Source organism: Vombatus ursinus, unplaced genomic scaffold, assembly GCF_900497805.2.
Source record: "Vombatus ursinus unplaced genomic scaffold, bare-nosed wombat genome assembly UNPS02010980.1, whole genome shotgun sequence".
In the NCBI taxonomy this organism is placed as follows: Eukaryota; Metazoa; Chordata; class Mammalia; order Diprotodontia; family Vombatidae; genus Vombatus; species Vombatus ursinus.
Window position 1 is genome coordinate 450481 of NW_020950758.1, and position 27074 is coordinate 477554.

The 27074-nt window shown below is 50.9% G+C and overlaps 1 protein-coding gene across 4 annotated transcripts in view; it reads right to left on the reverse strand.

Moving 5' to 3' along the window:
- Positions 1–1295: 1295 nt before the first annotated feature.
- SLC4A5 (solute carrier family 4 member 5) overlaps positions 1296–27074 on the reverse strand; it is a 90507-nt gene continuing 64728 nt past the window's right edge. For 2 of the 4 annotated variants that reach the window (XM_027855639.1, XM_027855636.1), the window contains exons 14-24: positions 24564–24625; positions 20156–20356; positions 18539–18652; positions 18279–18440; positions 15757–15935; positions 13595–13667; positions 12970–13038; positions 12230–12403; positions 10996–11157; positions 6793–6854; positions 1296–4308 (exon numbers count right to left, since the gene is read on the reverse strand). In XM_027855639.1, the coding sequence (XP_027711440.1) occupies positions 4143–4308; positions 6793–6854; positions 10996–11157; positions 12230–12403; positions 12970–13038; positions 13595–13667; positions 15757–15935; positions 18279–18440; positions 18539–18652; positions 20156–20356; positions 24564–24625 (1424 nt within the window). In that variant the 3' untranslated portion in view covers positions 1296–4142. Of the gene's footprint in view, positions 4309–6792; positions 6855–8851; positions 8937–10995; positions 11158–12229; positions 12404–12969; positions 13039–13594; positions 13668–15756; positions 15936–18278; positions 18441–18538; positions 18653–20155; positions 20357–24563; positions 24626–27074 lie in introns of all 4 variants that reach the window. The other 2 variants (XM_027855638.1, XM_027855637.1) reach the window with 2 other exon arrangements.

Genomic DNA, 27074 nt, shown 5'->3' on the forward strand with positions numbered 1-27074 from the left:
CGCGATTCACATTATACACATTGGCTGAAACAAAAAGAACCCAGACCTGAGAGAAGCTCTGACTTGGGGACGTTTTGTGCTCTGGGGATGCCAGGAGTTTATTTTGGGCACATCCCCCTCAGACTCGTGGGAAGGGGCTGGGGGCGGGGCCCTGGCTGGTACGGGCAGGCCGTACTTCCGAGATCCCCCGGTACTCTTCTAATAACCAAAGAATTTGCAGTGGCTGCTGCTTTCTTTCCACTTAGCTCCCTGTTGCCTTTCTGGAAAGTCTTTGAAAGCTTGCAGTGCTTACCGAATTACCCAACCAGATTTTTGATTAAAGCAGTTTTCTAAAAAAATAAAAAACTCTGTGTGGTGTGGTCTGTTCTGTTAGAACCCAGGCACCTTCCTGGAGTTGGGTGGACCTCCTCACCCAGCCCGATGGGGCCCTGTTGGGATGAGGCCCGGCCACGTCAGACCCTGACACAGAACCCTAGGGCGTAAGGCTCCCTACATCTCCGACACAGAGTCCTGAAGACTCGGGCCTGAGTGGTCTTAGTGACGCGTAGACTGAAGCTTACTGGGCAGCGCTGCACGTTTCTGTGGATGAAGCTTGTTCTCCAGCGATGGTGGGTCAGAACCCGAGAGCTGGAGCGTTTAGAGAGTTACGGCAGCAAACTCTGCGGCTGGCCGATTTGTCCAAGGCCTCCCTCCAAGGTCAAGATGTGGAGATTGTCTTTTAAACATTAATTTGAGCTGTTTTGTTATGTGACGTTTAACTCAGACTTTTTCTAAGGAGGTGTAATCAGTCTGGTGAAATGACTGGGTGTTCGGAGGCTTGTTCGCAGGAGTAACTCTGGGAGTGGCAGCCTGCCTCATGGGGAGAGTAGATCTCAGCCCTGAAGGGCTCTCTGTTGTCCCTTCTGCCATACAGTGGGCTCCGTGGGGGCCTTCGGTGCATGGCGGCCACCAGCGTTATGACAGCTAAATGATGCTGAGAGCCTTGCTTGGGCCTGGAAACAGGAAGACCAGAGTTCAAACCAGCCTCAGACACTTACTAGCTGGGTAAGTTATTTAACTTTGCCTCCATTTCTGCCACTGAAAATTGGGATCATAAGCACTTCTGGGCTTGTGACATCAAATGAGATATCTGTAAAGCGCCCAGTACCTAGCTTCCTCAGTGTTCCCCATCTCCCAAGGGGGACATGAGTCTTTGTTGACGCTTAGGAGGTATGAGGATTTTATTTTGGGGAACTGGGAGTAAATGCTTACAAGCTTGTTACGAGACCTTGAAAACACTGGAAAGTGAACAGAATCTTGTTTATTGGATTGTTGGTAACATGACATATAAAATATTTACTAGCTTCTGTGTGGTAGGTAGTGCCAACTAGCAATTTCTGAAAACCTTAAAACACCATTGAAATCAGGTCATTTCCATATATGTACAAAATATAAACAAATACCATGAAAATTACAGCGATTGGTTTGTAAAAAGGAAAATTAAGAGTGCTGTCGTCCCAGCTTAGCTGATTCGCCGACCGAGCAGCCTCATGTCTGAGCATTTTGGGTTTCTGTATTTCAGATGCAAGTGCTGTGAGAAAACACTTCAAGTTTAGAAAACAAATAAAAACAACTTTTTTTTTTAGTTTAGCCCCGTAGCTATCATAGTATTGGTTATAAAGGAAGAAAACATGCCTGTGATCCGTGTGTGTGTGTGTGTGTGTGGATGTGTGGATGTGTGGATGTGTGTATGGGGTGGGGTCAGGGAGAAGTGCCTCTAAGGCCATTTGGCTTAAGTAGAAATCGTCTGGCTTGTTTGTCTTTACGTGAATGATTACAATTGACGCTAAAACCAAAATGGCCCATTTTTTGAGCTCTCGACCCATGGTTTGGCCTCTTTTTGTGTGTGGAGGCAAGGCTTGAAGTGTGTATGCATGATGACACATGTCCAGTCCTGTTTGCCAAGTAAAGTAGACTTGGGCTAGATCATGGAGTGCTAATGACTGGTATTTAGTATTGTTAATTCAGCAATAAACCATGCTGGAAAATTGTTCTTCCAATATGTAATGCTAGAGTACCTGGCTAAGGCTAAAATTAACTCTGACACGTTGATGTGAGCCGTGCGTAGAAAGTGGGACACTTTCCAGTTGACAGATAGGGATGTGCCCAAACGTAGGCATGGTTCAGGAATTGAAAACACACACTACTTACTGTTCGTGTAAAAGAGGTTTTTTGTTTGTGTTTTTGATTTGAAATAGCAGTGAGTTCTAAAACTGTAAGTTAATAAATGCCAGTTTTTCTTAACTCAGAAATTTTAAAAAACAAAACACTATTAAGTCAGTTCCAACGTGTTTGTTCCACCAACAAGTGGAACTCATTTTTCCAAAGTGAGAGCAAAGGCAGAGTCGTACAGTGTCCAACCAACAGTGTTGGTCTTGGAGTCAAGAAACCAGGTGTGAATCCTGCCTCTGACATTTGGCGAGGCGTCTAGGACCATGCCAAAGCCAGCTTCTCCATCTGGGCAATGGGAATGGTAAATGTAGACGTTATCTACCTCTCAAAGCTGTGAGAATTCAGCGAGATGAAAGACAGAAAGCAGAGCCTTTCAAATGCTGCATCAAATACCAACTGTGATTATTACTACCAAGCTTGATCAAGGCGTGTGGAGCTCCAAATCCTTGTTTGCGGACCTGTCCATGTGATAGACAGACCTCTTCTAGTAGGAACCTTAGCTAGGATGAGTGAATGAGGGAGAGGTACAGACAGAGAAGTCTAAGCTTGGTCTTTCAGTAGTACTCTTAGATAAGATCTTAACAGAGTTTTTATGTGTTGGGTTTTGTCCCCTCGTTTTTTAAAGAGAAGTTGGCTATTTCCTCCTCTATCCTAGCTATCATCTTAGGATGCAACTTCCGTGTTCTGCCATTCTTTGCCTACACCATGTGAATTCCAACACTTGGTACACCAAAAGGTTGGCCTTCTTGACCTTCACTTGGGACTTAGACATGAGACTACTTTATGTCTTCACTCTATGAACTAGCTTGTGTCTTTCCCCAGAGCAGAGATAGGGTCTTTCTTGGAGATTTAAAAAATGTGTAGAGCCCGGTACATTGTTTATTGAATAGTAGGGCTTAGTGGGGCAGTAAGCTGACCTGGATGTTAAGGCCTATTGCTTCCCTTCATAGCTGCCTGTTACGTTGGGTGGATGGGATGTGGTTACAGCAAGAATTGTACTCAGCAAGTCAAGGCAGGCTCTGATGGCCAGTGTCCCAGGGACGTCACCAGTCACCGATGGCGGTGAGTTTTATGAAGTGAGGCTTTCAGGAACTACTGAGGGTGAAGGAGTTTCCAGGGTGTTCAGAACAGGAATGGGAGATGGTTTACTGAGAAGAGCTATCACCACCCCAAGGGAAAGAAGGCCTAGGAGACCCCAACCTGGATGTCTGTGTGTAAGTCGTGCCGGAATAGTATATGTGACTGTTGGTGGCCAGATGGTAAGGTTTTGTGCCTACATTTTTACCCCTTTCCGGGAGAGGTCATGGATGACTTTATCAGGTCTCAGGTAGTGAGCAGAGCCAAGATTCCATCTCAGCTCGTACCACTCTGAATCGAGGGGTTGGTCCCCCAAGAGGGTATATTATAGAATACCCCTGATGGTGGATGTGCAGTAGGTCTAGATTTCTATCAGGCTTGGGATTTGGAAATGGAGGCAGGGAATACCAATGCTTAGTGTCCATGTCAACATCTTTGAGATTCCAAGCCAGCAGGACAGAGCAGCAAATGACCTACTATGTCTGTGTTTCTAGATTCTATCCCTTCCTAAAGTTGTAAAGAACTCTACTGTTGCTTGTCTTTCCTGCAGTATTTGGGGACAGGGGTGGGAGTGAGTGGGTGGGGAAGCTGGGGCTTGATTGACAGGAAGGAGGTGAATGAAGGTAAGAGCTCAGTTCTTGCAGAGGGATCTTTGAAGTATGGGGGGGGCGGGGGAGTGTGTCAAAAGGATCTATCTATATCTCTGCCCCTGGAGGAGAATAAAAGTGTGTGTGTGCGTGTGTGTGTGTGTGTGTGTAAGAGACAAGCAGGCCCTCAGCCTGACTTTGTTCCTTAGCCATCCAGTGCATTCTCGAGGTGGGGGCTGGAGAATGGAAAGGCTGAAACGCTAGAAGCTACAGTGTGGTCTCACTGCCGATGTCTCTGGAATGTTGCTCTCCATCTCCATGCTGACAGTCCGACTCCATCTCAATCTTCACTTGTGGCATTGGAAAACCTAGGCTCCGGGAGTAGTTGAAGGCAGGTGAAGGTGGGCAGGAAATCTTCAAGTGTAAGGTGATGCTGTGGGGGAAACCAGAGAGCACAGATTAGGAGAGGAAGGATCAGCCTCTGCCTCCCCAGGACCTTCTGGAAGCCTGGGGCTAGCAGCCCTCTTGCCTTCTGAAGACTTGCAAAAACGTGAGAACTAGACTCAGTCCTGAAAGTTCTAAGTTTTCTGTAATTCTGACCCCAACAGGTTACTTGGAGGAGAAGGTGCCTCCACATTTCTCTAAGTAAAAAGCCCTCGCATCATACTACCTACAATTCTGCCCGTGAAAGATTCTGTTGGGTAGTTACTAAGCTTTTTAGTGTTGGTCAACTGAGCGTTAGTGAATCAGTTTCATGAGATTGCCTTTATCTCCAAACCTAGGGGAAGTTAGGAAGTTTTGAATACGTGGCAGTATTGGTTCAGGTACAGAGTGGTCTAGAAGGCAACTGAGGGCCCTTCTCACCTAGAGGTTCAGTGAATTCAATCATAGAATTAGAGGTCATTGGGGACCAACCATACTCAAAATACTAATTTATTCTTTCTAAATGTTCTCGAACAAGGGGTCATTCAGCCTCTGTTTCCATTTGGGGTTGGGACTTGCTTGTCCTCTCCCATACACGCCCTCCCCCAAAGGTGACCTGCTCCATTTTCAGACATCTCTAATTTCGGACAATCAATTAGACAATTAGTCAATTAGAATTGGTCAAATGAAATCCTTCAATTTGACTGCCCTCAGCATCCCCTGTACCTTCCACAAATCGTCCTGCCCCTCAGGGTGAAAAAGAAAAAATCTAATCTCAACACTCCATCCATTTCAGATCCTCCCTGTCTTAACTCTAGGTTAAGTATATCCAAATCCCTTAACTGACCCTTGTGTGACCAGGCCTCACCATCCTGACTGCCCTTCTCTGGATGTATTCCAGATGTGTGTCCCTCCTGAAACGTACCCAGCACAAGACACAGTACCCTAGATGTGATCTGGCCAGAGTGGAGGCTGGTGGGGCTATTAACTCCCTAATTCTAGACACCATAAGATCTCCAGGCAGCTAGGTGTTGAATTGGAGAGTGCTGACTTGGAGTCAGGAGGACAAGGGTATTCGAAGGGACATCAGCATGTATTTTGGGGTCTCTGAGTATAAGGGGAAGGACCAGATTGAAGGGAAACAGTGAGCCAGGGGCTGAGGATTTGGCCCAGGTGATACAGACCGTCAAAGGAGGAGAGGGTGCTGAGAGACAGTGCCGAGGGAATCCCAAATCGCAGCCCCATTAAGGGCTTTGTACTTAGGGGAAAAGCCCTCTGGCCTCATACGGGAGTGTATCAGATCAAATTAACTAATGGGTCAAATTAGCCAACTGGCCAGAGGTACCCTGCAAACCTTAAAACTCGTCATTATGGTGATGATTCAGTTTGAGTGTTAGGATGGCCTGGCCTTGAAGGTAACACTGAGCTGCCCCCTTTCCCTCCTCGCTTTGCCTGAGTCTCCACTGGGAAAGCAGAGACCAAAGGGATAGGAATGGGGAGGGGCTGGTGCAGGATTTCAGTGAGTCTTATGCTGCGGCCTGTGTAACCGCTGGGGTTAGGTGACCAGCCCAGAGTCAGAGCCGGGATTTATCCGAGGCAGGCCGAGCTCTCTGCTCTCCCTCGTGATGCCCCTGCCCACGGGAGCCCACCCACATCACCCTCGTGTCTTTGGTCTCAGAACGAAGGACAACCACCACCGCCTTTTCATTGCCGAGCTCACCTTTGGGGCTGGGCCTTTCCTCTGCTCTCCCTAATGTTTTCATCGATCCTCCCCTCGGTGTCTCAAATGCCCCTCCGACTCCTGGCTCACGCTCCTCCCCGAATGCCTTTCTGGAGTGCTGCTTGGTCCCTGGCCTGCCCCGGGCAGTGGTGACATTGCCTTGTCCCTTTGGTCACCTCCTTTCTCACTGCCAGAGAGTCGGTGGGGCTTGGACTCTGGCTCTGGGCTTATGAGGCCTTGCCTCTTCCAGATTTTGGGTAATCCTCCTTCACTCATGCAGATGGCCTTCCCTACGTATTCATCACCCTCGGGGCTGACACATCTCTTTGAGAGGAGCCCATCGGGCCTTCAGACCCACTCCCAGTGGGAGCTGCCAGTCAGGCCCTCCTGCCTGGCAGGACCAGGGGCTCATGCTCCAGGGCCAAGGCCTTTCAGGGCCTGGGGTTTGACCATTTCATGCTGGTAAGGCAGCGGTGGTGTTTAAAGTCTTTAGGCTTCTTGGGAGAAGTTTTCTCTTTCTAACCCTGCCCCTGCCCTTTCCTCCCTTGCCAGACGTTGGGCCGGTCTTCCCTTTCTCTTCTGGCCTCCCCGCTATGGCTCCTGTTTTCCACTACAGAGCCCAGCTTTGTTGTGCTGTGACGCCACCATCACATTACGGTGAGGCCGGAAGGCCTGCCCGGAGGCCGAGGCCCGGCCCAGAGTATGGCTTGGCAGCCCGTCCCCTGGCCTGAGCACCCAGCCCCAGCGATGACCGCTGGAGGGACGGACAATTACCTTCGATCGGAGTCGCTGAGGAAGGGATCAGAGGGAATAACTCCAACTGGAAGCTCTTTTTCCTGATGGGGGAAGAAGAGAAATGGAGCCAACTCTGTTCCTTCGGCCCTCCCTCCCCCGCTGTGCACCCAGCACAAGCCCTTCTTATGTCCAGCCTTCAGTCTTGGCACTCTCATTAAAAAGAAAGGTCACAGAGTGAAAGATGAACCTGGTCTGGGGGAGAAGCCTCTGTTGCCCTCAAGACCCGTGGCAGGGCTTGCTTAAATCTGTAGGAGAAAGGGTGGAGAGGCTCAGGAGAGAGAGGGAGGGAAGGAACCTGGGAAAGAAGAGTTGTGGGGAAGCAAGAGAGGGAGGGAGTGGGGCAGGGGACGTGGAGGAGGCAGTGAAAACCACAGCTGCAGAGTTGTAAGGGATCTTAGAGGCCATCTGATCCAGCACATCCTCCTGCCCCCATTTTACAGTTGGGGAAACTGAGGAACACAAAAGTTAAGTGACTCCCCTAAGTTCACATAGGTGTGAGGCAGCAAGAGGCAGGATTTGAACCCCAGGCCTCTGACTCTAGACCAAGTACTCTTTCTGTCATATCACACTGCCTCCAATTCCCTCAAGAGAGATGGAGGGGAAAAACAGGAGGATCCAGAGTCACGGGTGAGGGGAAGGGGCAGAGACGGCAGCCTGGGACCTCAGGTGCCTGTCAGTGGCAGCAGCACCATCGTCACAGGCCACATTAACCATCTCCTCTAGGCCCAGAGAAAGGTCTTCCGGTGGGTAAAGACCGTCATGGTGCTAACACTGGCTCGTGTCTGTCGAGATCTGAGAAGAGCTGGGAGGTCAGTCGTCCAAACAGCATCCTAATCATTTTATAGGACCGTAGGTGGTCACAGGCTGGAAGGGACCTTAGAGACCATTAGGCCCATTAGAGTGGGACCTCCTTCAGGGCTGGGACTGGCTTTTGCCTTTCTTTGTATCCTCAGTACTTAGCCCAGTGCCTGGTACACAGTGGGCTCTTAATAGATGTTTATTGGCTGACCAATAAGATTTTCTTCTACTCAAACTTTCAAAGCCATTTCTATAAAGCTCTCTACAAAGTTGGGAAGGATCCACTTGGCCATTTGAAGATAGGTCAGTTTTCAAACAGCAGACTTCTAGTGTGGATGGAACTGGCCCAGGGGTCTGGGTGTTACTATAGGGATAGAGCCTGGACCTGGGATCCCATTACTATATAGGACTCCCAGATGAGTAAACTCCCTCTACCAGTGCAGGACGGCACATTCTCTGCAAGTCAAGCCTCAGGGAGCTTCCCAGGGCACTGAGAACGTGACTTGGAAAGGGTCACACGCCACCAGGTATCAGAGGTGAGACTTGGACCCACCTCTTTACCAGCTGCTATGCCATGTCATAGGTGAATGAAAATGAAAGAGCCAATAGGAAATGGAAAACAGGGAAGAACAAACATTGGGTTGGAAGTTAGAAGACCTTCATCTGAAAGTTGCCTCTGCCTCTTATTAGATGTAAGACCTGGCAAGACACTGGTCCTCCTTGGCCCTCAGTTTCTTCTACAAAAAGAAGGGGTTTGATTAGAGCGAGCCTTCTTTGCCTTTTGTGTGTCCCCAACCCCTCTGGCAGACTGGGGAAGCCTTCAGACCTCTCTTTTCTCAGGGAGACATAAAATAAACTATGTAGCATTGCTAAGGAAACCAATCACATTGAGAACATTTATCAGAATATTTCTAAAAAGTCCGTGGACGCCAGGGTAAGCACCTTTGGATTAGATCTTCCAGCTCAAAACCCTCTTTTGGAGAATCCTATGATCTTGTGAGAGCCATAGGTACCCTGGCCGAAACAAGCCTTGATCAACACAAAGTCCAAGACTTGACCTGGTCACTGAGTCCGACCTAAGTTCCTGATAATGCTCTTGGCGCAGGCCCCATCTACGCTGTACTGCCTCATCCCTTCTCTGAAGGTGACATACTCTGAAAAGCATGAATGCAGGCCCCCGAAGCTGGGAGATGGAGGAGACGTCAGAAGGTTAGAGCAAGCAGGAAGGTGTTTTACTTACTGGCAACGCAATGGATACCATTTTGGGGATCTGACTGGACAGGTTCCATGGGGATCTTTATAACTGAGGGAGAAGGGAACTGGGGCTGGGAAGAAACATCAGGAAAAAAGCCAGTAAGTACCCTGGATGTGAACAGTGCACGTGCTTGGCAAGTCAGGTGGGAAATGCACAAATGGGATCACAAAATGGCACCCTCTTCACAACACAAGGGAACGCTGAGGGTGGAGCCGCTGAGCTTCTGAGGAGAGCTGAGGGAACACTTCTCTGCACTCCAGGAGGAAGCCAAGATCTCCTGTATCCCAGGAGGTAAAGACTCCTTGCCATCATCGTCATCGTCACCAATAATCACTTCCCATAGTGCTGAAAGAGTGACAAAGCTCTTTCACCCCAGTGGCCCAAGGAGGGAGTTCCCCCTAAGAGAGGAAACCCTGGCTCAGAGAGTGAAGTGACCTGCCCAAAGTCACGGGTCTAGGGCGCAGCAGGGCTGGAATTCCCTCCAAAGTCTTTTGACTCCAGGCTCTTTCCATTTCCTGACAAGGCCTTGCCCACCCACACTGTGACAATCACAGAGACACACACAAGTGCGCCTCACTTTAGGAACCCACCAGGTGCTCCCAAAATGAGAAGTTAATGGAATGTTTCTCAGTCTACTCCTATTTTCCCATTGACAGGTCCACTCCAAAGATGTGTTCACACCCCTTCTAAGGCATCTTCCATAGACAGGGCCTTCCCAGCCTCTGCCTCTTCCTTCCAAGCTTGACTGTATGAAGGCGCTTTAAATTCAAAGGAGCCCTTCAGTGATTTTTATTGAATTATCCTCTAGTGAGCTCATCTGTCTCCACAGCTGACTTTAAGTTCCTGTGGGGCTGGGATCGTGCCTTAAGCTGCTTGGGTAGCTTTGGACAGGTAGGCGGCACAGTGGATAAAGAGTGCCAGGCCTGGAGTCAAGAAGACCTGAGTTCCAGTCCAGCCTCAGACGATTCCTAGCTGTATGACCCCAGGCAAGTCACTTCACCCTGTTTGCCTCAGTTTCCTCATCAGTAAAATGAGCTGGAGAAGGAGATGACAAACGACTCCAGTGGGGTCAGGACGTGTTAGACACGATTGAAAAGCTTAAACTTTGGACACCCCAATAGTGTCCAGCACAACCCTAGCCCCATGGCTGGTGTTCAATAAACACTTCTTGGTAAGCTGAGCAGTAAAGGGAAGAACCCTTTTGGGAAGGACTGAGGTTCCTAGGGACTGTACAGTATTCTCAGCAGCAGGGCCCAACTGGACTAAACAGTAGCTCTCATTATTTCATTATAGGTGGGGTCCTTCCAGTGGAAGCCTCCTTTAGTGCCTCAGTGGTGGAGGATGGGGGTGGAGGAGAGGGTAGAGTGGGGTGTCAGCAGCGTCTACCACGCTGAAAAGTCTGGCCTTGGTGAGGGCCTGGGACGCTGTCAAAGGCCTGCCTCAGCAGAAGGGCTGTGATTTCAGCCAAGGCCAATGGGGAAGATGGCTAGCTAGGGCAGTAAGGAGGGGCAATGTGCATTAAGGAGAGGCAACACCCACAAGACGTCACGCCTCCCTGAAGGGCTGGAGTCGTGTTTTAAACTGCTCAAGTCCCCACCCCACCCCAACCCCACCCCCATTAGACCTTAGGATCCCTGAGAGCTATTCTTTTGGCTACACTTTGAATCCCCAGCACAGTACCTCGTACATAGTAGGTGCTTAATAAATGTTGACCCACTGAGTGCGTGAGTCATGCTGGACTCTGCCGTAGCAGCCTCCACATTCCTGCCTGTATAGCCCAGCTCAAGCCAGCTCCATTCAGCTCCAATTCTCTGCCTTCCGCTCTGCTTTTGGCTGCCCAGGACGGGCTGGGGTGGCTGGCCCCCTGCACTGATCCTTTTACGTGGTAGATGAGAAGATGTGGCCCCTACTCTTAGCCTGGGTGGGTGTCACCTGGCCAGGGAACTTGGGAGGGGTGGGGGCTCCCTCTGAGCTCTGCGGGGTCTCCATCATCTTTGGGGATTGAGGGGCTCACGCATGGGTGACATCATGGCCGACTGCTTAGCTCAGAGGTGGATCCTGGCCTTGGAGTGGACCAGGTGTGTCTCACTCCCTGGCCCCTCAGCCTCTCCAGGCCTAGCCCTGCCCACCTCCTCGCTGCCGCTGCCGCCATCCGGGGCCCCTTTCCTCTTCTTCTTCTTGTCGTCTTCCTTCTTCTTCTCCTTCTCGGGGATGACGTTGTCAATCCAGGCCAAGTCGTGCTGGGAGAAGACCAGGTCCAGCAGCTTGCGCACAATGATGAGACCCAAGATCTGGAGGGGGATGGCACAGAGGGGAGTTGGAGCTCTGATGGGACCGAGGAAGGGGGGGAGGAGGAAGAGGAGGAGAAGGCAGGCTTAAGGGGCATGAGGAGTCCAGCCTTCTGTCCACTTGGGGCCCAGCTCTTCCCTTCGACGTTGTCTCTTCACGGAGGCACTGAGTCTCAGCGGAAAGAATATTATGTTTGAAGTCAAAAGCCTGTGTCACCTGACCTCTCTGAGCCTCAGTTCCTCCCCCTCTAAAATGAGGGAGTTGGAGGATTTCCAAGGTTCTAGATCTATGATCCTGATCTTGGTTCTAAGCTCTACTTTGTCACTTCCTGTCTATGCAGTCTCGGACCCAGTGTCTCACGTCTCTCAGGCTGTTTTCCTTGGCTATAAAATGGAGCTGTGTCAAAGGTCTGCTGTGAGGAAAAGCAGACAGTAAGCCCTTAGGCTGGGAGCTCTGGGTGGACAGCTTCCCTTCTCTGTTTGCTGACCTGTAAAATAAGGGGATTGGACTCATGGACCTCTAAGACCCCTCTAGACTCTGGCTCTTCTGTGCATCTCAGCCCCGTATGGTCCTGCCCCGCCTTTCAAGGCTTCCTTCCCATTCTCTTCATATCCTTTACCTTCCAGCCAGGCCCAGTAAAGAGGGGTTCTTCTCCAAGCCTGACATCCCTTCTGTTGACTGCATGCCTCTCTCCATGCGTGGGATCCCCTCCCTCCTCATCCCTCCCTTCTAGACTCATCTCCTTTTTGAAGCCTTCCCGGCTCTCTCCCTTTGAGCTTCCTCTACTCTCTCCATTTTCTTGCAGCAGTCTCTAGCCTTTCTGCTTTGCCTCCATCATCCTGACCTCGGACTTCTCTCTGCCCAATGCCACTGCAGCCCCAGGAGCTCCTTGAGAGCAGGGACTGTTTTTTGCTTTTCTTTGTAGCCCCTCTGCTTAGCGTAGCTCCTGGCATACAGTAGGCACCTAATAAATGTTTCCTGACCGACTGATCCTCCCAGGCTGAGATTCTCCAGTGGCAAGTGAGGAAAGGCAGGGATGGAGGTAGGGACAGGCCCCCTAGGGTCAGTTCTCACCATCACAGGGAAGATGATGGCAGCCACGGTGGACTTGAGGATCCAGAGAATGGCCAGGCAGAGGACCTGCACCAGGGTGAAGAGGTGAATCCGGCGCAGAGGCACGTGGCGCAGGAACGCGTAGTCGGGCTGGTGCTTGGCGGGCATCAGGAAGAGCTTGCAGCGCTCCCAGAACTGGCCAAGAGAGCACAAGGCTTAGCAGGGTCAGTCGGAGGGCCTGCTATGCTCAGGATTGGGGCCAGAGACCATCAGGTCACCTGTGACAGCGGCGGGTACAGGACCAGGGAGGCTCAGCCTCAAATCCACACACAGAGCACCAGGGAGGTGTGCTTGGGAAGGGAGGACAGCCCCAAGGTCACCTGTGACAGCGGCGGGTACAGGACCAGGAATGCTCAGCCTCAAATCCACACACAGAGTACCAGGGAGGTGTGCTTGGGAAGGGAGGATGGCCCCAAGGGACTGAGCCTAGGGACCAGTAGGTCACCTGTGACAGCGGCGGGTGCAGGACCAGGGAGGCTCAGCCTCAAACCCACACACAGAGCACCAGGGAGGTGTGCTCGGGAAGGGAGGACAGCCCCAAGGGACTGAGGGCTTTGGAGTAGGGAGGACGCTCAGGTTTGGGGCCAGGGACCAGTAGGTCACCTGTGACAGTGGCGGGTGCAGGACCAGGAAGGCTCAGCCTCAAACCCACATGCCGAGCACCAGGGAGCATTCTGGCCGTGTAGGGCAGGGAGTCTTACCTGGATACCATTCAGAGAGGCTACACCCATGTAGAGAAAGACGCCATAGAGCACAGGCATGGGAATGTACTAAGGGGAGAAACAGGGAAGGACAGCTCTCAGTGGGGGCTTGCTGGCTCTGACCCCTCTGACAGAACCTCAGAGCTGGAAGGGAGCTCAGAGGCCAGACGCCAGCTCTATGAAGAAGAATCCTTTCTGCCGTCCACAACGCTGAAGCGTGGTTGTGGAGAACTCACTGCCTCTCAAGGTAACCAGGACCATTCTCCTTGTTAGGAAGCTCTCTCTGAACCTGAGTCCAAACCCGCCTCCCTGTGCTAAGTCTAACAAAGCAGCCTCCACATGTGGCATGATGACATCAGAAGCATAAAGTGCTCTGAAAACTGCCATGTGCTGGATGTCTCTCCCCTGGGTCTCCTTCCAGTCTGAGGCAGCTCAGGGCTGCTGCTGCTGGACATGGAGGGTGGTCGCAGCTTGTTGGGTTAGATGGGGCTTGGTGCATGTCCCTGGAGGCGGGGGGCCATACTGCCCCTGGGGGACTCCTTCAGAGCTCCTTTCCCTCCCGTCTTGAGCCTTCCTGGGCTCACCCTGAGTACATGGCAACACTTGGTGGGGTGGGGGCGCTCACCTTCAGGACAGGAGCCAAGAAGACCGAGATTCCCGTCAGGATGAAGACGATGATGCCTGTCACTCTCTGCTCCCTGGCATTGGAGACATGATGAGCAGGGTCAAGGGGACACTCTAGGGCCACATCTAGAGCCAACCACGTTTGGAGGCTCCTGTTCTGCCGGGCCCCCTCCTCCATTAGAACGTGAGACCCTCGGGGCCAGAGGCTGTCTGTGCCTTTCTTCTAGCCTCAGCACTTGGCACACAGTAGGAACCCCTCCCTCTTCATTGGCGCTGGCCTCGGGAGCCCACACCAAGGGCCCAGGGCCTGCCCTTTCTGGCCCTCATGTGCCTCTCCAGCCTACGCACCCACCCACTGCTCCCTCCCCCTATAGGGCCACCGTGATCTTCTTAATGAACCACTGCCTTCCCTCCAGGTCCTGTTCTCTGCTCTCCAGGCTGCTGCTAGCTACTCCCATAAACCTCTCAGCACGGATGAGTGAGTGTGGGGCAGGAATATAATCAGTGTTTACTGAACTGACCAGTGAGCTTTCTGGGTAAAATACGTTTGATATCTCAAAGACCTGAGTTAGGGGTTGGAAGCTGCGGTGGTGGATGGAATGAAAGGGAATTCAGGTGGTTGTCACCAGAAAAACAGATGAGCCTGTGGCCACACTGGTGAGTCTCCAAATATAGCCAGGCTGGACCTCAGACAAGGTGTAGGGGGGAGAATCTGCCAGTCTACGTTGTGTGGATGTATTGGAGAACCAGGCTCATCTCTACGTCCTCAATGAGATGTAGGAGTGGGGCGTCGCTCTCTCGTAGAAGTACATTTTTAATATTTCAAATGGCCTTCTGGAGACAATGCCCTCCTCCCATCTTTGGGGTCTAATAGGAAGGAGACTCTGTGGGAGGCAGGAAGGTCACTAAGGGGTTTTTCAGGACAGAAAGGGGCCTATGACCTCGTTCAGGTGTCATTTCCTCCACTCCCACAGCTAACGGCCCTTCTCCAGCTTTGGAATCTGCTGTGTTTAGAGATGCATCAGCTTGTGGTCAGCATGGCTATACTGGGCCTTGAAGCAGCCCCATCCATCCCTGGGCTGGCCTTGGAAACTCTCCTGGCTTCATGGGCACCGCCTGACGGCAGCACTCCTCTGGTGCAGCCTTTGAGATTGGGGGATCGCCTTGGTCCCCTGATGAGAAGGCATTGAAGGAACACACATGTGGAACCCCAGCCACATGGGCCATGCTTGATAAGTAGTGACCGTAGGACGGCCAAGAGGGAAACAGAACCCCAGGGAGATCGGAGCTCCCAGGACTGTGTTGGGTAACATTTCATGGAATATTGTGTTTTAGGGTGATCTGCTTTGGCGTCTCATTCCCCTACTGGCAGCTCGCAGAGGGCCCACTCAGCTCTGTTCAGACAGATGCTTCACAAACATACATTGTATGGAATGAACCCAAGCAATGTCTAAGGGTATGTGGCCTCACCTGGACCCACTTGGGGGGCACCCTCAAGGTCCCCCAGTAATTATTGTTGTATTCTTATCTGTGGACATGTTTTTGGCCAATAGGAGGCAAAATACTCCAGGGATGGGACTCTCACGTGGGTTATTGTATTCCTTTAGCCTCAGCAGCGCCTAATACATAGCAGGTGTTTCATAGATGCTGATTGATGAATGGGAAGACAAGTAACTTACCCAGGAGAAGGTACTTGACAATCACAGTACCCCCAGGTGGCCTGTGCTGGGGCAGGTAGAACCATTGTGTGATTTCAGAGGAAAGAAAACCTTCCCAGGTAACCAGAGAAGGCTCCATGGAGGTCAGAGCTGGCTGTGGGTATGATCGAAGTAGGCGTGAGAAGTTTCAGGGGTGTGGGGGGAGAGGGGAGGGGGAGTGGAAATAGCGTGATCAAACGTATGGAGCCTGGAAAGTAAGAGATCAGTTTTTCTGGAGCAGAGCAGGGCACTTGTGTAGGGTAGTTTAAGAGAACCTTCAATGCCAAGCTATGAAAGGTGGGCAAAGGATGGAGGAGGCATGGGACCTGCATGGTGTGACCAGGGAGCCTGTTCAACCCCTGACCTCAGAGTCCATGCAGCTCTCCCTCCCATGCCCACTCCCTCTTTGTGGGGTCTGGCCAAGAGCCTCTGGGCTCCCCGCTCTGAGGCCGATGCCTTCTCCTACCTCACCCCCAGGAACTGCGGCTGCTCCCCGGGGGCACTGGTCTCTGTCTCCATCTTGAGGCTGTCGATGTGGGCTATGGAGATGACGGTGGCAGCCACGTACCAGGGCAGGCCCATGAAGGAGCACACGGCCATGAGGATGCCCACCCAGAACAGGTCCAGGTGGTAGCCTGCAGCCTTCTGTGGAAGGAAGAGGGACCACATCAGTGTGGGCCCCCATGTTCTCAGGCCACAAGCTGTTCCAGGCCCCTCTCATCCCCCGTCACTGTCTCAGGTCTCCAGTTGGACTCATGGAAGAAATCCTTATTTCTGACTTAGAGGGAAGGCCCATGCTCATGAGGCATCTGTGGCCTGGGCATGGTTCTTGGGGACTTTGGTTGAGCCAGCTAGAGTCCCGGGCTTCCTGAGCCCGCAGGGCAGCCCAGTGTGATGTGAGCTTACCAGGCCTGAAGGCAGGACACTGGGGCTCTAATTCAGGCTACTTACTAGCTTGGAATTCTTAGGCAGCCTTTACTCCCTTGGGTCTCAGTTTTTTTATCTGTAAGATGGGCACAATAGTACTTACCTCAGCTAACTTACACAGCTTTGAAGGCAAGTAGGTAGTATAATGGATAGACTGCTCTCTTTGGAGCGAGGAAGTCCTGAGTTCAAATCCTGCCTCTGATACTTATTATAGGACCCTGGGAAAATCACTTAACTTTTCCTTGCCTCAGTTTTCTCATTTGTAAAATGGGGATGATTCTACTTCCAACAGTTTTTGCAAGAATCAAATGAGATCACATATATAAAACATTTTGCAAGCCATAGAATACCCTATCAACACTAGCTATTGTTATTATTTGTAGTAGCATTAGTGAATTTTAAACACGATGAATATGAGCTACGATTGAGCTCACCCAGGGAACCATCCTCCCCAATCCCAAAAAGCCCCACTTGGTTCTGACTTGGCCTGGCAGAATGGACCTGGACCAGGGGGACCAAGCCAGCTCAGGGCTGAGCAGGAGGTGAGGACAGGGGGTTCTCTAGCCTGGGGGTGGGGGTGGGGTCCTGGGGAGGAGCTGTTTCCTGATTCCATGGTCCTTTAGGGGGAAGGGTCTGTCTGGTTTAGCACAGATCTCTGTTCTTCTTGGGTCCAGGGACTGCTTCAGGCTCAGTCTTGGGGTGGGGAAAGGGAAATCTCGGGTTCTCCTAAAGGGAAGGGTCCTCAGCCCGACTCATACCAGAACACGTCCTTTCCATAGCCTCCCCAAGTGGTCATTTAGTCCCTCCTTGATAAGCCTAAAGGGGTGTGAGGACAGCTCACCCCATTTTGACTTGCCTTTGCCTCATGGTCTCCTCCAAGCCTGAGGCTCAAATCCAGAAGGGCAGGAAGATAGGAGATTGACTTTTGGAGAACAGGCTTTCTATGTGTGGGGTCATCACTGATAACTCGGGGCAGAGAATTCCTGGGTTCCTTTGGAATCTTTCTGCTCTGGGACTGAGCTTTGCTGGACTATCTCCCCTGGATGCACACCACCATTCTGATTTCAAACCTCCTATGTCCAGTGGGATGGAGACCTCCAACTTTCCCTCCCAAGAGGTAGTCAATTTGTAAATAATAAGAGTGAACACAGGAAGGGGTTTTGTTTTTCTTTTTTTCTCAATAGAGGGGGAGATGGGAGGGAGAGAAAGTGGATTTTTGTTGATTGAAAAAATAAAATAAAATCTAAAATTATAATAAACACTTTAGCCTTCGATGTTTACAAAGTGCTCTATCTACACGATCTTGCTCTTTTCTCAAAACCACCCTAGGAGATTTCTTGTTGTTCAGTCGTTTTTCAGTCGTGTCTGACTCTCCATGACCCCATTTGAGGTTTTCTTGGCAAAGATATTGGAGTGGTTTTCCATTTCCTTCTCCAGCTCATTTTACAAATGAAGAAACTGAGGCAAACAGGGTCAAGTGACTCATCCAGGGTCACACAGCTAGTAAGTGTCTGAGGCAGTTAAGGGATCACATGGGTGGTATCAGAGGCAGGATTTGAACCCAGTCCAGACTCTATCCACTGGAACATGCTGCCTTTAGAAAATAATCAGAGCAGCACATATTTCCAGGGACCATGGAAGCTGACGAAGTACTTTCCTCCATTACCTCTGGGAGGAAGGTGGAGTAATGGCTTGATGGAGTAAAGACTTTCGTCCAGGGGTGGGGAACCCGTGCCTGGCCTTGTAAATCCTCAGGTTCGGCCTTTGGTAAAATTTGGATTCGGTCAAAAGGCCTTGAGGCCGCAGTTCCCCACCCCTGCTTTAGTCTGTGCAGGGAGAGCTGGGACTGGCTGTCTGCTTGTCTTTGTATTTCCAGTTCCTAGCACAGTGCCTGGTACACAGCAGAGGCCTAATAAATGTGTCCCCTCCCCCCTTCCCTTCAAGGCCAGACAGCCCGTCTACCTCAGAATTAAGAAATGAGCCCGCAGCTTCCCCCACTCCCTGCCTATGAGCCCACCCGGCGTCTGGCTGCCTGTGCCTGCAGCCCCCCCACAAGCATACCCTCAATTTATTCTCCTTGCGGTTAACGATGACCGCTGTGATCTGCTGGTCCATGAAGATCAGGATGGTCACCAGCAGGGCGGGGAGGATGCTGGCTAGGTAAATCCACCACGGGTTCTTCCCGAAGGGGAAGATGAACCAGCCTCGGTCCACCCGGGTGGGCTGGAGCAGGGAAGAAACCACAAGTCACTCCTCCCTCTCCCCCTTCCCAGGAAGCCGTGGCTCCCAGGCCCCACCTTTCCTCCCTCTCATGGCATTACCTTAAAAACCGTAGGCACCTGAAGCTTTGGAGTGTTGAGGCCAAAGAAACTGTCGAGGGCCACGAAGGCCAGAATGGACATGAAGATAGAGAAGTCGCTGATGAGCTTCCGCAGCTGAGGAGAGAGCACATCAGCCCTAAATGAGAGGTAGGACCTGGGTGAGCCCGGCTGGACAGCCGGGGATTAGCCAGAGTCGAGAACGCAGGGACTTCTGGCCACGGGGTCCTTGCCCACCCCTGAGCACTCGCCTAGGGTGTTACTCCACGAGGAAACCATCCCGGACCTGGCAAAGGCCTGGGTTCAAATCCTTTCTCCGTCATTCATTGCCCGAGTGACCTCTGGCCTCAGTTTCCTCATCTGTAAAATGAGCTGGACCACTCCAGTATCTTTGCCAAGAAACCCCCAAATAAGGCCATGAAGAGTCAGATATGGCTGAATGACCGCCTCTTGGTAACATCCCCACCACTTCTACTTCTCCCTGCTGGGGCCAAGCAGCACAAGCGAAACCCCTTTACAAGGTCATCTTTCCAACACCTGAAGAGATAAATCGTGCCTTCTCCAGGCTAGCCCATCCCACTCCCTTAGGAGAGATGGAGTATCTTCATGACCCCCACGGGTCCAGGATTGTGTTTAGTTCTGGACATGGCCAATGTGCAGTGATAGAGAGGGGCGGGCTCCTCCTATGGCTGGGGCTCCCATGCTCTCCCATACGGGTTGGCCACCTTTGCATGTCCCCCAGCCCATCGATGGGGTGTTCAAGCCGTGGGACGTCAGGAAAGGACCTTGGAGGCCATCTTGTCCAGCCCATGCCCTCCACAACATCCCACAAGGGGCTGTGGAGGAGGAGGAATAAGGTGTGTGTGCTGTGAAGCAGCTTCTCAGTCAAGCACAAGCAGGATGTGATGCCCCCTCCCCCACTCTGAAATCCGGTGATTCTGCTCCATCCAGGCTCTGTTCTACCAGCTCCAAGGCAGCCTTTTCCACCCTTGCAGACCTGTTATTGTTCGGAAGCTCCCCACCCTGGCGCCTCCCTAGCTTGGACATGGAGCCTCTCTCAATGCAGCCTAAGAAGTCCTGAGCATGTTTTGTGGCTACCAGAGCAGCACGCTGTTAAGTTATGCTGCGCTTGCAATCCACAAGCACCCTCAGATCTCTTTCCCAGGCTCTGCTCTCCCATTTTGTCCCCCATCTTATACTTGTAAAGTTGATTTTTTTAAGCCCAAGGGTGCTTTACATTTATTATATTAAATTTAATCTGTCTAGCTTCTTCCTTATGTTGTAGCCTGTGGAGCTCTTCTTGGAGCTGAATGCACTGCTCCAGAAGGGAGCTGAGCACCAGGGCAGAGGTCAGTGGGATGATCAGTCACCTGCCTCATGATCTGTGAAAACATGTCCTGGATTTTGCCTTCTTGGACAACCTTGTCCAGCATGGTCAAAAAAATAATAATGATGAATTAGTGGCAGAAGTAGGCTTTTGTCTCTGGTTTCTCATCTCAAAATGAAGTGTTCTTTTCACCAGGGACCACTGAGATTCCTGCTTACAGAATGTCAGCCTAAAGTCTCCACTTTATAATCTAAAGACCCTAGGAGGTACTGCATCACAGGTGGGCTTCTTACCTTGGTAGGGAAATAGCGGCTGAACTTGAATTTCTTTAGGGTCAGGGTCATGGAGTATGTCCCGAAAAAGAGGATGAAGGACATGAGTGCCAGGTCTGGGACAAAGCGGCAGGAGTTCCCCAGCAGGCTCCCTCCGTACCTCAGGCACTCCTTCTTGCTCAGCTGGGACCAGTCCAGAGCTGTCAGGTTAAGGGGATTGTCCTTGGGGTCCAATCAGAGGAGAGAGGGAATCAGAGTTGTACTGTCCCTGCAAACCCCTAGATACAGCCTATGCATCTTGCCCTGGGACGGTAGTGCCCAAACTCCTAGGAGACCTTTCCCGTTGTTAGGAGCCTTCCTGGCGGGTCCTTGAGGAGTGGTGTTCCATCCATTCCCCTTTCTGTACAATCCTGCCCTAACATCATTTACTCAGCTACTCAAACCAGCTTCCTAAGGCTCAGGTTTGACCATGGCACCACCTTTCCCAACATCTTCCACTGGCTCCAGCCCAACAAGTCTCTGAGTGGGAAGGAAGGGCCCTCAGAGGCCATCTCGTCTGGCACGCATACATGAAGATTCTCCTCCGATGCTTCCCTGTCCGAAGGTCTTTAAGCTTTATTGAAGGTGGCCAGGAAAGGGGCGATCCACCTTCCGCTACCTCCTGAGGTAGCCAGCGCATTCACTCTCGGACAGCTCTCAATGTTAGACCAAGCCTAAATCTACCCTAAATCGAAATTTCTACCTATTGCCCCAAATCGCACGCTCTGTGGCTAATGAATTAATCAGCTGGCAAGCATTTATTAAGCATCTACTCTGTGCCAGGTGCTGTCTAATCCCTCTTCTTTGTGAAGACACCATTCTGTTCGGCTCCCCTCCCGCCTTCTCCTTCTAACTGAACATCCCCAGGCTTATTGGGGAGCCTGGCACATTATAAGCCCTTAATAAACGCTTGTTGATTGACCAATTCCTTCTATGGATCCTTGTTTGAATACGTTTCTCAGGCTCCTCTCTAGTCTATAGCGTGTAAGGGTTCTTGACAAAATGGGAGCCCAGAATCAGACACAAAACTGTAGATGTGGCCAGACCAGACAGACGGGGGCTCGCACCTCCTGGATACCATGTCTCTCAAGGGGACCCCAAAGCATGCTGGCTTTTTGGTTATCCTATCACGTTGTGTGCACTGTGTGCTCATTGAGCAAGCATTTAGTAAGTCCTACTATGTCGTAGGCACATCCTGAGTTGGCTAAAAGGACCGAGCTCCTTTGGTGGCATCATTATTTGTTACTTGGCTTTCCACGTGAATGTGTCCTTGTGTAATGCAACCTTCAGTCTTGGTGCTCCTCTTCACACAGCAGATGCTCACTGAGAGCTGTCATCATTTCTCCCTAGCTTGGTAGCAAGCTCCTTCCATGAATAAATTCAATTCATCAGACATTCATTGATGATGTGGTCCCTGCTTGCCTTCAAGAAGCTTTCAATCTACTGTGTGGCTAAGACACAGTATAGAGAGAAGTATAATGAGTGAGGTCTGGGGAGACACCAGACACATGCTCCGGGGGCAGCAGAGAAGGCTTCATTTATTTATTTATTTAACATTTATTGAGATCCTACTATCAGCAAGGTCTCCTGTGATGCAGAGGAGAGAAACATAGAACCTGAGAGTTAGATACTCATCCAACCCTAGGATTCTCCAGGGCTACGCCAGGAGGGGGTGCTAGGGGGTGTCATGGTGCACAGAGCCCTGAGCTTGGAGTCAGGAAGACTCATCATCCTGAGTTCAAATCCAGCCTCAGATACCTCAGATAGCTGTGTGACCCTGGGTAAGTCACTTCACCCTGTTTGCCTCAGTTTCCTTATCAGGAAAATGAGCTGGAGAAGGAAATGGCCAATCACTACAGTATCTTTGCCAAGAAAACTCCAAATGGGGTCACGAAGAGCCAGACCTGATTGAAATGACTGAACAATAACAGACACGCCAGGAGAGTGTGCACCCTGAGATGACCTACCCAACTAAAAACACAACTGAGTATGGAGTATTGAGTCTGTCATCCTATGGGCACCCATGCTGAGGGATGAGCTGAGGGGCTCACCACCAGCCTAGCCATATTCTAACCACCCTAGACTCCCCCAGGAAATCTAGGTGAGATGGCTCTGGGAGAGTATACCTCAAGGAGAAAGAGAAGGATAGGATGGATGAAATGGAGTTGGGGGGTGAGTGGGAGGGGGAGGGATGGGGAATACTGTCGTATTTTTAAAATACATGCTTATGTGAGAAAATCCAGGGACTGAATGGGGGAGGCATGGGTGAAGAAACAGGGGAAGAAACACAAGGGATGTCATTGGACACCACGTGGGAAACACGTCAAAAGCCAGAAGCAATACGTAGTAGGATTCAACAATCCTTACATCTGCTGGGACTCTCCCTGCCAGAGGGACCACGGCTCGTTATTCTCTTGTTTGTTTAATGATCATTCCATCCTCCAAATGGTGAACTAACCAGGGAGGGAAGTGGCTGGATCTCATTCTCACCAGCAGGGAATTTGAGGTGGCTCGATTAGAAGTGATAGAAACTCTGGGGGGAAGTCACTGCTGTATCTTAGAACTGGTGTTAGAAAAGGAGACGCAAGGCAGACACAGTCTGATGTGCAAACTCAGTGTCGGTAGAGCAGACCTCAAAGGACCAAGAGAAAAGATAGACTTTCAAGGACTAAAGCTCTCCAGAGGAAATCAGTCCAGGTGGAATGGGAGGGTCTCAAGAATAAAATTCTGAAGACAGAAATACAAATTTTGCAATAATTATTTTGTAATGGTAGAATATAAACTTATTGAGGGCAGACTGATTTTTTTTTTAATATCCCTAATGCCTGGCACATCATTTGTTGTTGTTATTCCATCATGTCCAATTCTGCATGAACCCATGGACAAATCCACAGGGTTTTCTTGGCAAAGATAATAGAGTGGTTTGCCATTTTCTTCTCCAGTGTGTCCCCATTTTATAGATGAGGAACTGAGGCAAATAGGGGTTAAGTGATTTGCCCAGGGTCACACAGTTAGTGAGTGTCTGAGGCCAGATTTGAATGCAGATCTTTCTGACTGCAGTCCTGGTGCTCTATCCACTGCATCACCTCCCTACCCTTTGGCAAATCATGGAGCTTAGTAAATGTCTTGGGTTCACTGTCTGATAAGCAATTCCAATGAGAAATTGTCAAAAGGGACTAATGTGAATGTACAGGCAACTCACCAACTAACAGATTTTTAAAACTCGTGGAAAGAAGAAGGAAGCAAGGGCAGGTTGGAGAGGATGAATCCAGAACCTTGGCACGGGCCTGGAAGTAGAATGTCAGGAAGGCTGATGGGGAGGATGGGCTGGGGAGGGATGCTGTTGTGGGCCAGGCCAGTGATGGAACTGGGGAGGCAGGAGCTAACACCCCTCTTCCTCTCTCCTTGCTTCAATACCATCCGAGGCTGCTGTGAGCAAGGAAGCAGTTGTGTAAATCTTGGACGTGGGGTGCAGGACTGGGTGAGGGGGTTACCTTTGCCCCCAGGTGGATAGAGAATAGAAAAGGTTTTAGGTCTTCAGCAGGAAGCTCCTGGGACCCCAGGGAAATCTCCTAGCTGATCTCCTTTTTAACTGTCTTGGGAATTGCTTTTTACCAAGGAGTATTTGAATATATTTTTATTAAATGGATTGTATGTTTGAATCCTCAGAGGCTGAATGAGCCATTGTATTAGATGTTGAATAGCAGAATAGAAAGATGCTGAACACAATAAAAAATCTTTTTTTTTTAAAGTCACATGTTTGGCAAGGGCCAAACAAAAATAACCAATGGAGAGATGAACCAGAGTAAGCAGAGAGATGGTATAAGGGCCCCCCGCTGCCCTTGCTGAGTCTGAGTCACCAGGCACAGATGTGCCACATTTTTGGGTACCGAATGGACTGACTCAGCCCCTGTCAGGGATGTTGAGAAGTTGGGGGAGCACAGGAGGACTCCTGTAGGACAGATGTGGGCCAGACTTTCCAAAGGAGAAGAAGGTAGAGTCTCTAGCCTATAGACCAGTGAGCTTAACTCTGATTCCTGGCAAAATCCTAGAATGTATTCTTGAAGGGCTGGTTAGTGAACATCTGGAAAAGGGATCCTGCTGGCTTCCTCAAGAGCAGGCTGCCCCAAGCTGACTCCGATTTCTTTTCTGGGAGGACCACAAGGAGATGTGCAGACCAGGGGAATGGTATACATATAGTTAACTTAGGTTTTGGCAAGGTATTTGACCTGATAGGACTCCTTCTGTCTCTCTCCATCTATCTGTCTCTGTCTCTCTCCTCCTTCTGCTCCCCCATTCTGTCTCTCTCCATCTATCTTTTTGTCTGTCTGTCTCTGTCTCTCTTTTACTGAACACACCAGTCTATACCATGAGAAAACAAACCACTTACCAGAGAAATGTTAGTGTTGTTTGGCACCAGTGGGGCTGAAGCATTGAACATGGTTGTATTTGCTGTGGAAAATGAATTTGTGAGTGGGTCAGCAGTTTCTGGAGAGCAGCTTTTGTATACACCCCGTCCTTCCCAGCACCCCACCTCTCCCGTCACGGGCCTCTGGAGCCAAGACTCCAGAGAGACCCGATTGTCAGACCTCACACCTTGGGGCCTCTCTTGGCCAGATCTTTCTGATAATAATAAAAAGGATCTCGATAACAATACTATTAAGAGCTCCCATTTATACTGTTTTAAGGTTGGTGAAGGGCTTTGCACCCATCTCCTCTCTTTTGGTCCAGATTTGGACCCCTGAGTTGCTCAGAGAGGTGTAAGTGAAGGTCACAGCTTTTCTTACTGGCTTCCAGGAGCCTGGCTCATAGATTATTGTGAACTTCCTGCTGGACACTGACGGGGGAAGGCCGATGCCAAAGCCTTTAGTGGGACACCCAGGTCCACTGGCAGCTGTTCTCCCTGTGAATGGGGCACTGGGTGATTCACCGGGGGCCAGTGACCCCATTTATGGACAGCAGGGCTGATCCTGGCTTCCAAGAAGACCATGGCACACAGCACTCAAAGGGATGAATTAGGGGCTGGAGCACTGAGGTGGCAGAGAGGGTCCTTGGCTTGTCAGAAGCCTTGGGTTGAAGTCCTGGCTCTGCTGTCGACCAGCTGTAGGACCACGGCCAAGTCCTGCACCTGTCTGAGCCTCAGTGTCCTGATAAGTCAGGTGAGCCTGAGATGGGCATTCGCAGCCTCGGGCTGTGGGAGGAAAACTCTCTGTAAACTGTGAAGCCCTCCATGAGAGGGAATGACCAGTCAGCCTAAAAAGCTTTGCTCTGTCACCTGCCCCTGCCTTCCTGGAGCATTCAGCAATTGGAATCACTCCGCTGTTTGAGGCCCTGCCTTTTGGGTCCTCAGAATGAAGGACTCTACCTAGCCCCGCAGGTGAGCTGAGGGCCTGGGGATGCATCCCAAGGATGCCCGTGGCTTCCGTGGACACCTCGAGTGAAGGTTGCCCACGCCCCCTACACCATCCTGGGGATCAGGAGAGCCAGCCTGGTTCCTGGGTCTTCCACTTGCTAGCTGTGTCACCTCCCTTGGGGGTGGGGCTGTGGGGGAGTGGAAGGCATACTGAGGATGTGGGTCTGAGGCCTGGCTCCTTTGGAGACTTTGGGTGAGCCCCTTCCCCTCAAAGGACCTGTTTCCTCATTTGGAAAAGGAGGAAGTTGGACCAGATGATCTCGGAGATCCCCGCAAGCTTGAAATGAAAGATCTTATGACTTTCCTGGACCTCGTTTTCCTCACTGTAAAATGGGAGTAATGGTGTATTTCTGCCTACCTCAGGGTTAAATATGAGGGGCTCTCTAAAAGGTGTAGAGGGACTGGGGGTAAGGATTACGCTTCTGGCTTCATGAGTGTAGAGGAATTCCCCAGTGGGGAACCTCCTTCTACCAGTGGAGATGAGCCCCTTCTTTAGAGAGCTGCCTAGAACACGAAGAGATATGTGACTGGCTTAGGGTCACTCTGCCAGGGTGTGTTAGAGGCTGGGCTTGAAGCTCAGTCTTGCTGGCCTTGAGGGTAGCCATGCCACAGGCCTCTGCAAACTGTAAAATCCCAGAGAAAATTATGATTTACCCCTATCCTCACTGTCAAGAGCATAGGAGCAGAAGATTTCTAGCCGCAAGGGACTTAGAGACCATTTAGACCAAATACCTTATTTTATAGACGAGGAAACCGAGGGCGTTTGGGAAAACCTCTCCTGTCAGCAGCTGAGAGGGATGGAAGGAAAGGGGCCTTCTCTCGGGGGAGCTGAATGGCACGTCTGAGACGTCCATAATTCTAATAGGGCTGTGACAATCTCCACAAAAGTCTTCATTTCACAAACTCCCTTCGATCGAAACTGAAGGTCTATAGGGAGTATGATATCTTCCAGTGTGGAAACTGAGACTTGGAAAAACAAAGACTGTTCTACCTGCTCTGGACTGAGGGTTTCTACAGGGGCATTGTGGAGGGAGGTAGGAGGAGGGGGGGCACCGCTGTTGGGGGCCTCCTCTCTCTCACTTCCCTTGGCAGACCCCTCTTCCTTTTCTCTTCCTCCTTCCCTGCTCTGTCTCTGTCATCTCTCTTCTTCTCACAGGGTCATAGAGGTGGAAGGGAGATCACAGACCATTTGTCCAACCCCACCTGAATAAGAACGCCCACCCAGTGGCTTATCTCCCCTTCACGTGACAAACAGTATGTTGAAGTCATCTCTCAGTAACACTCGGGATCTCTCTCTCCCCTCCCCTTTTCTCTCCTTTCCCTATCTCCCTCTCTCTCTTTCTCTCTCTCCACATCCCTCTCCCCCCATCTATATCTCCCCCCCACCTCTGTCTGTCTCTGTCTCTCCCTCCTCCCTCTCCTCCCTTTTTCTCTCCTTTCCCTATCTCTCTCCCTTCCTCTCTTTTCTCTGCATCCCTCTCTCCTCCT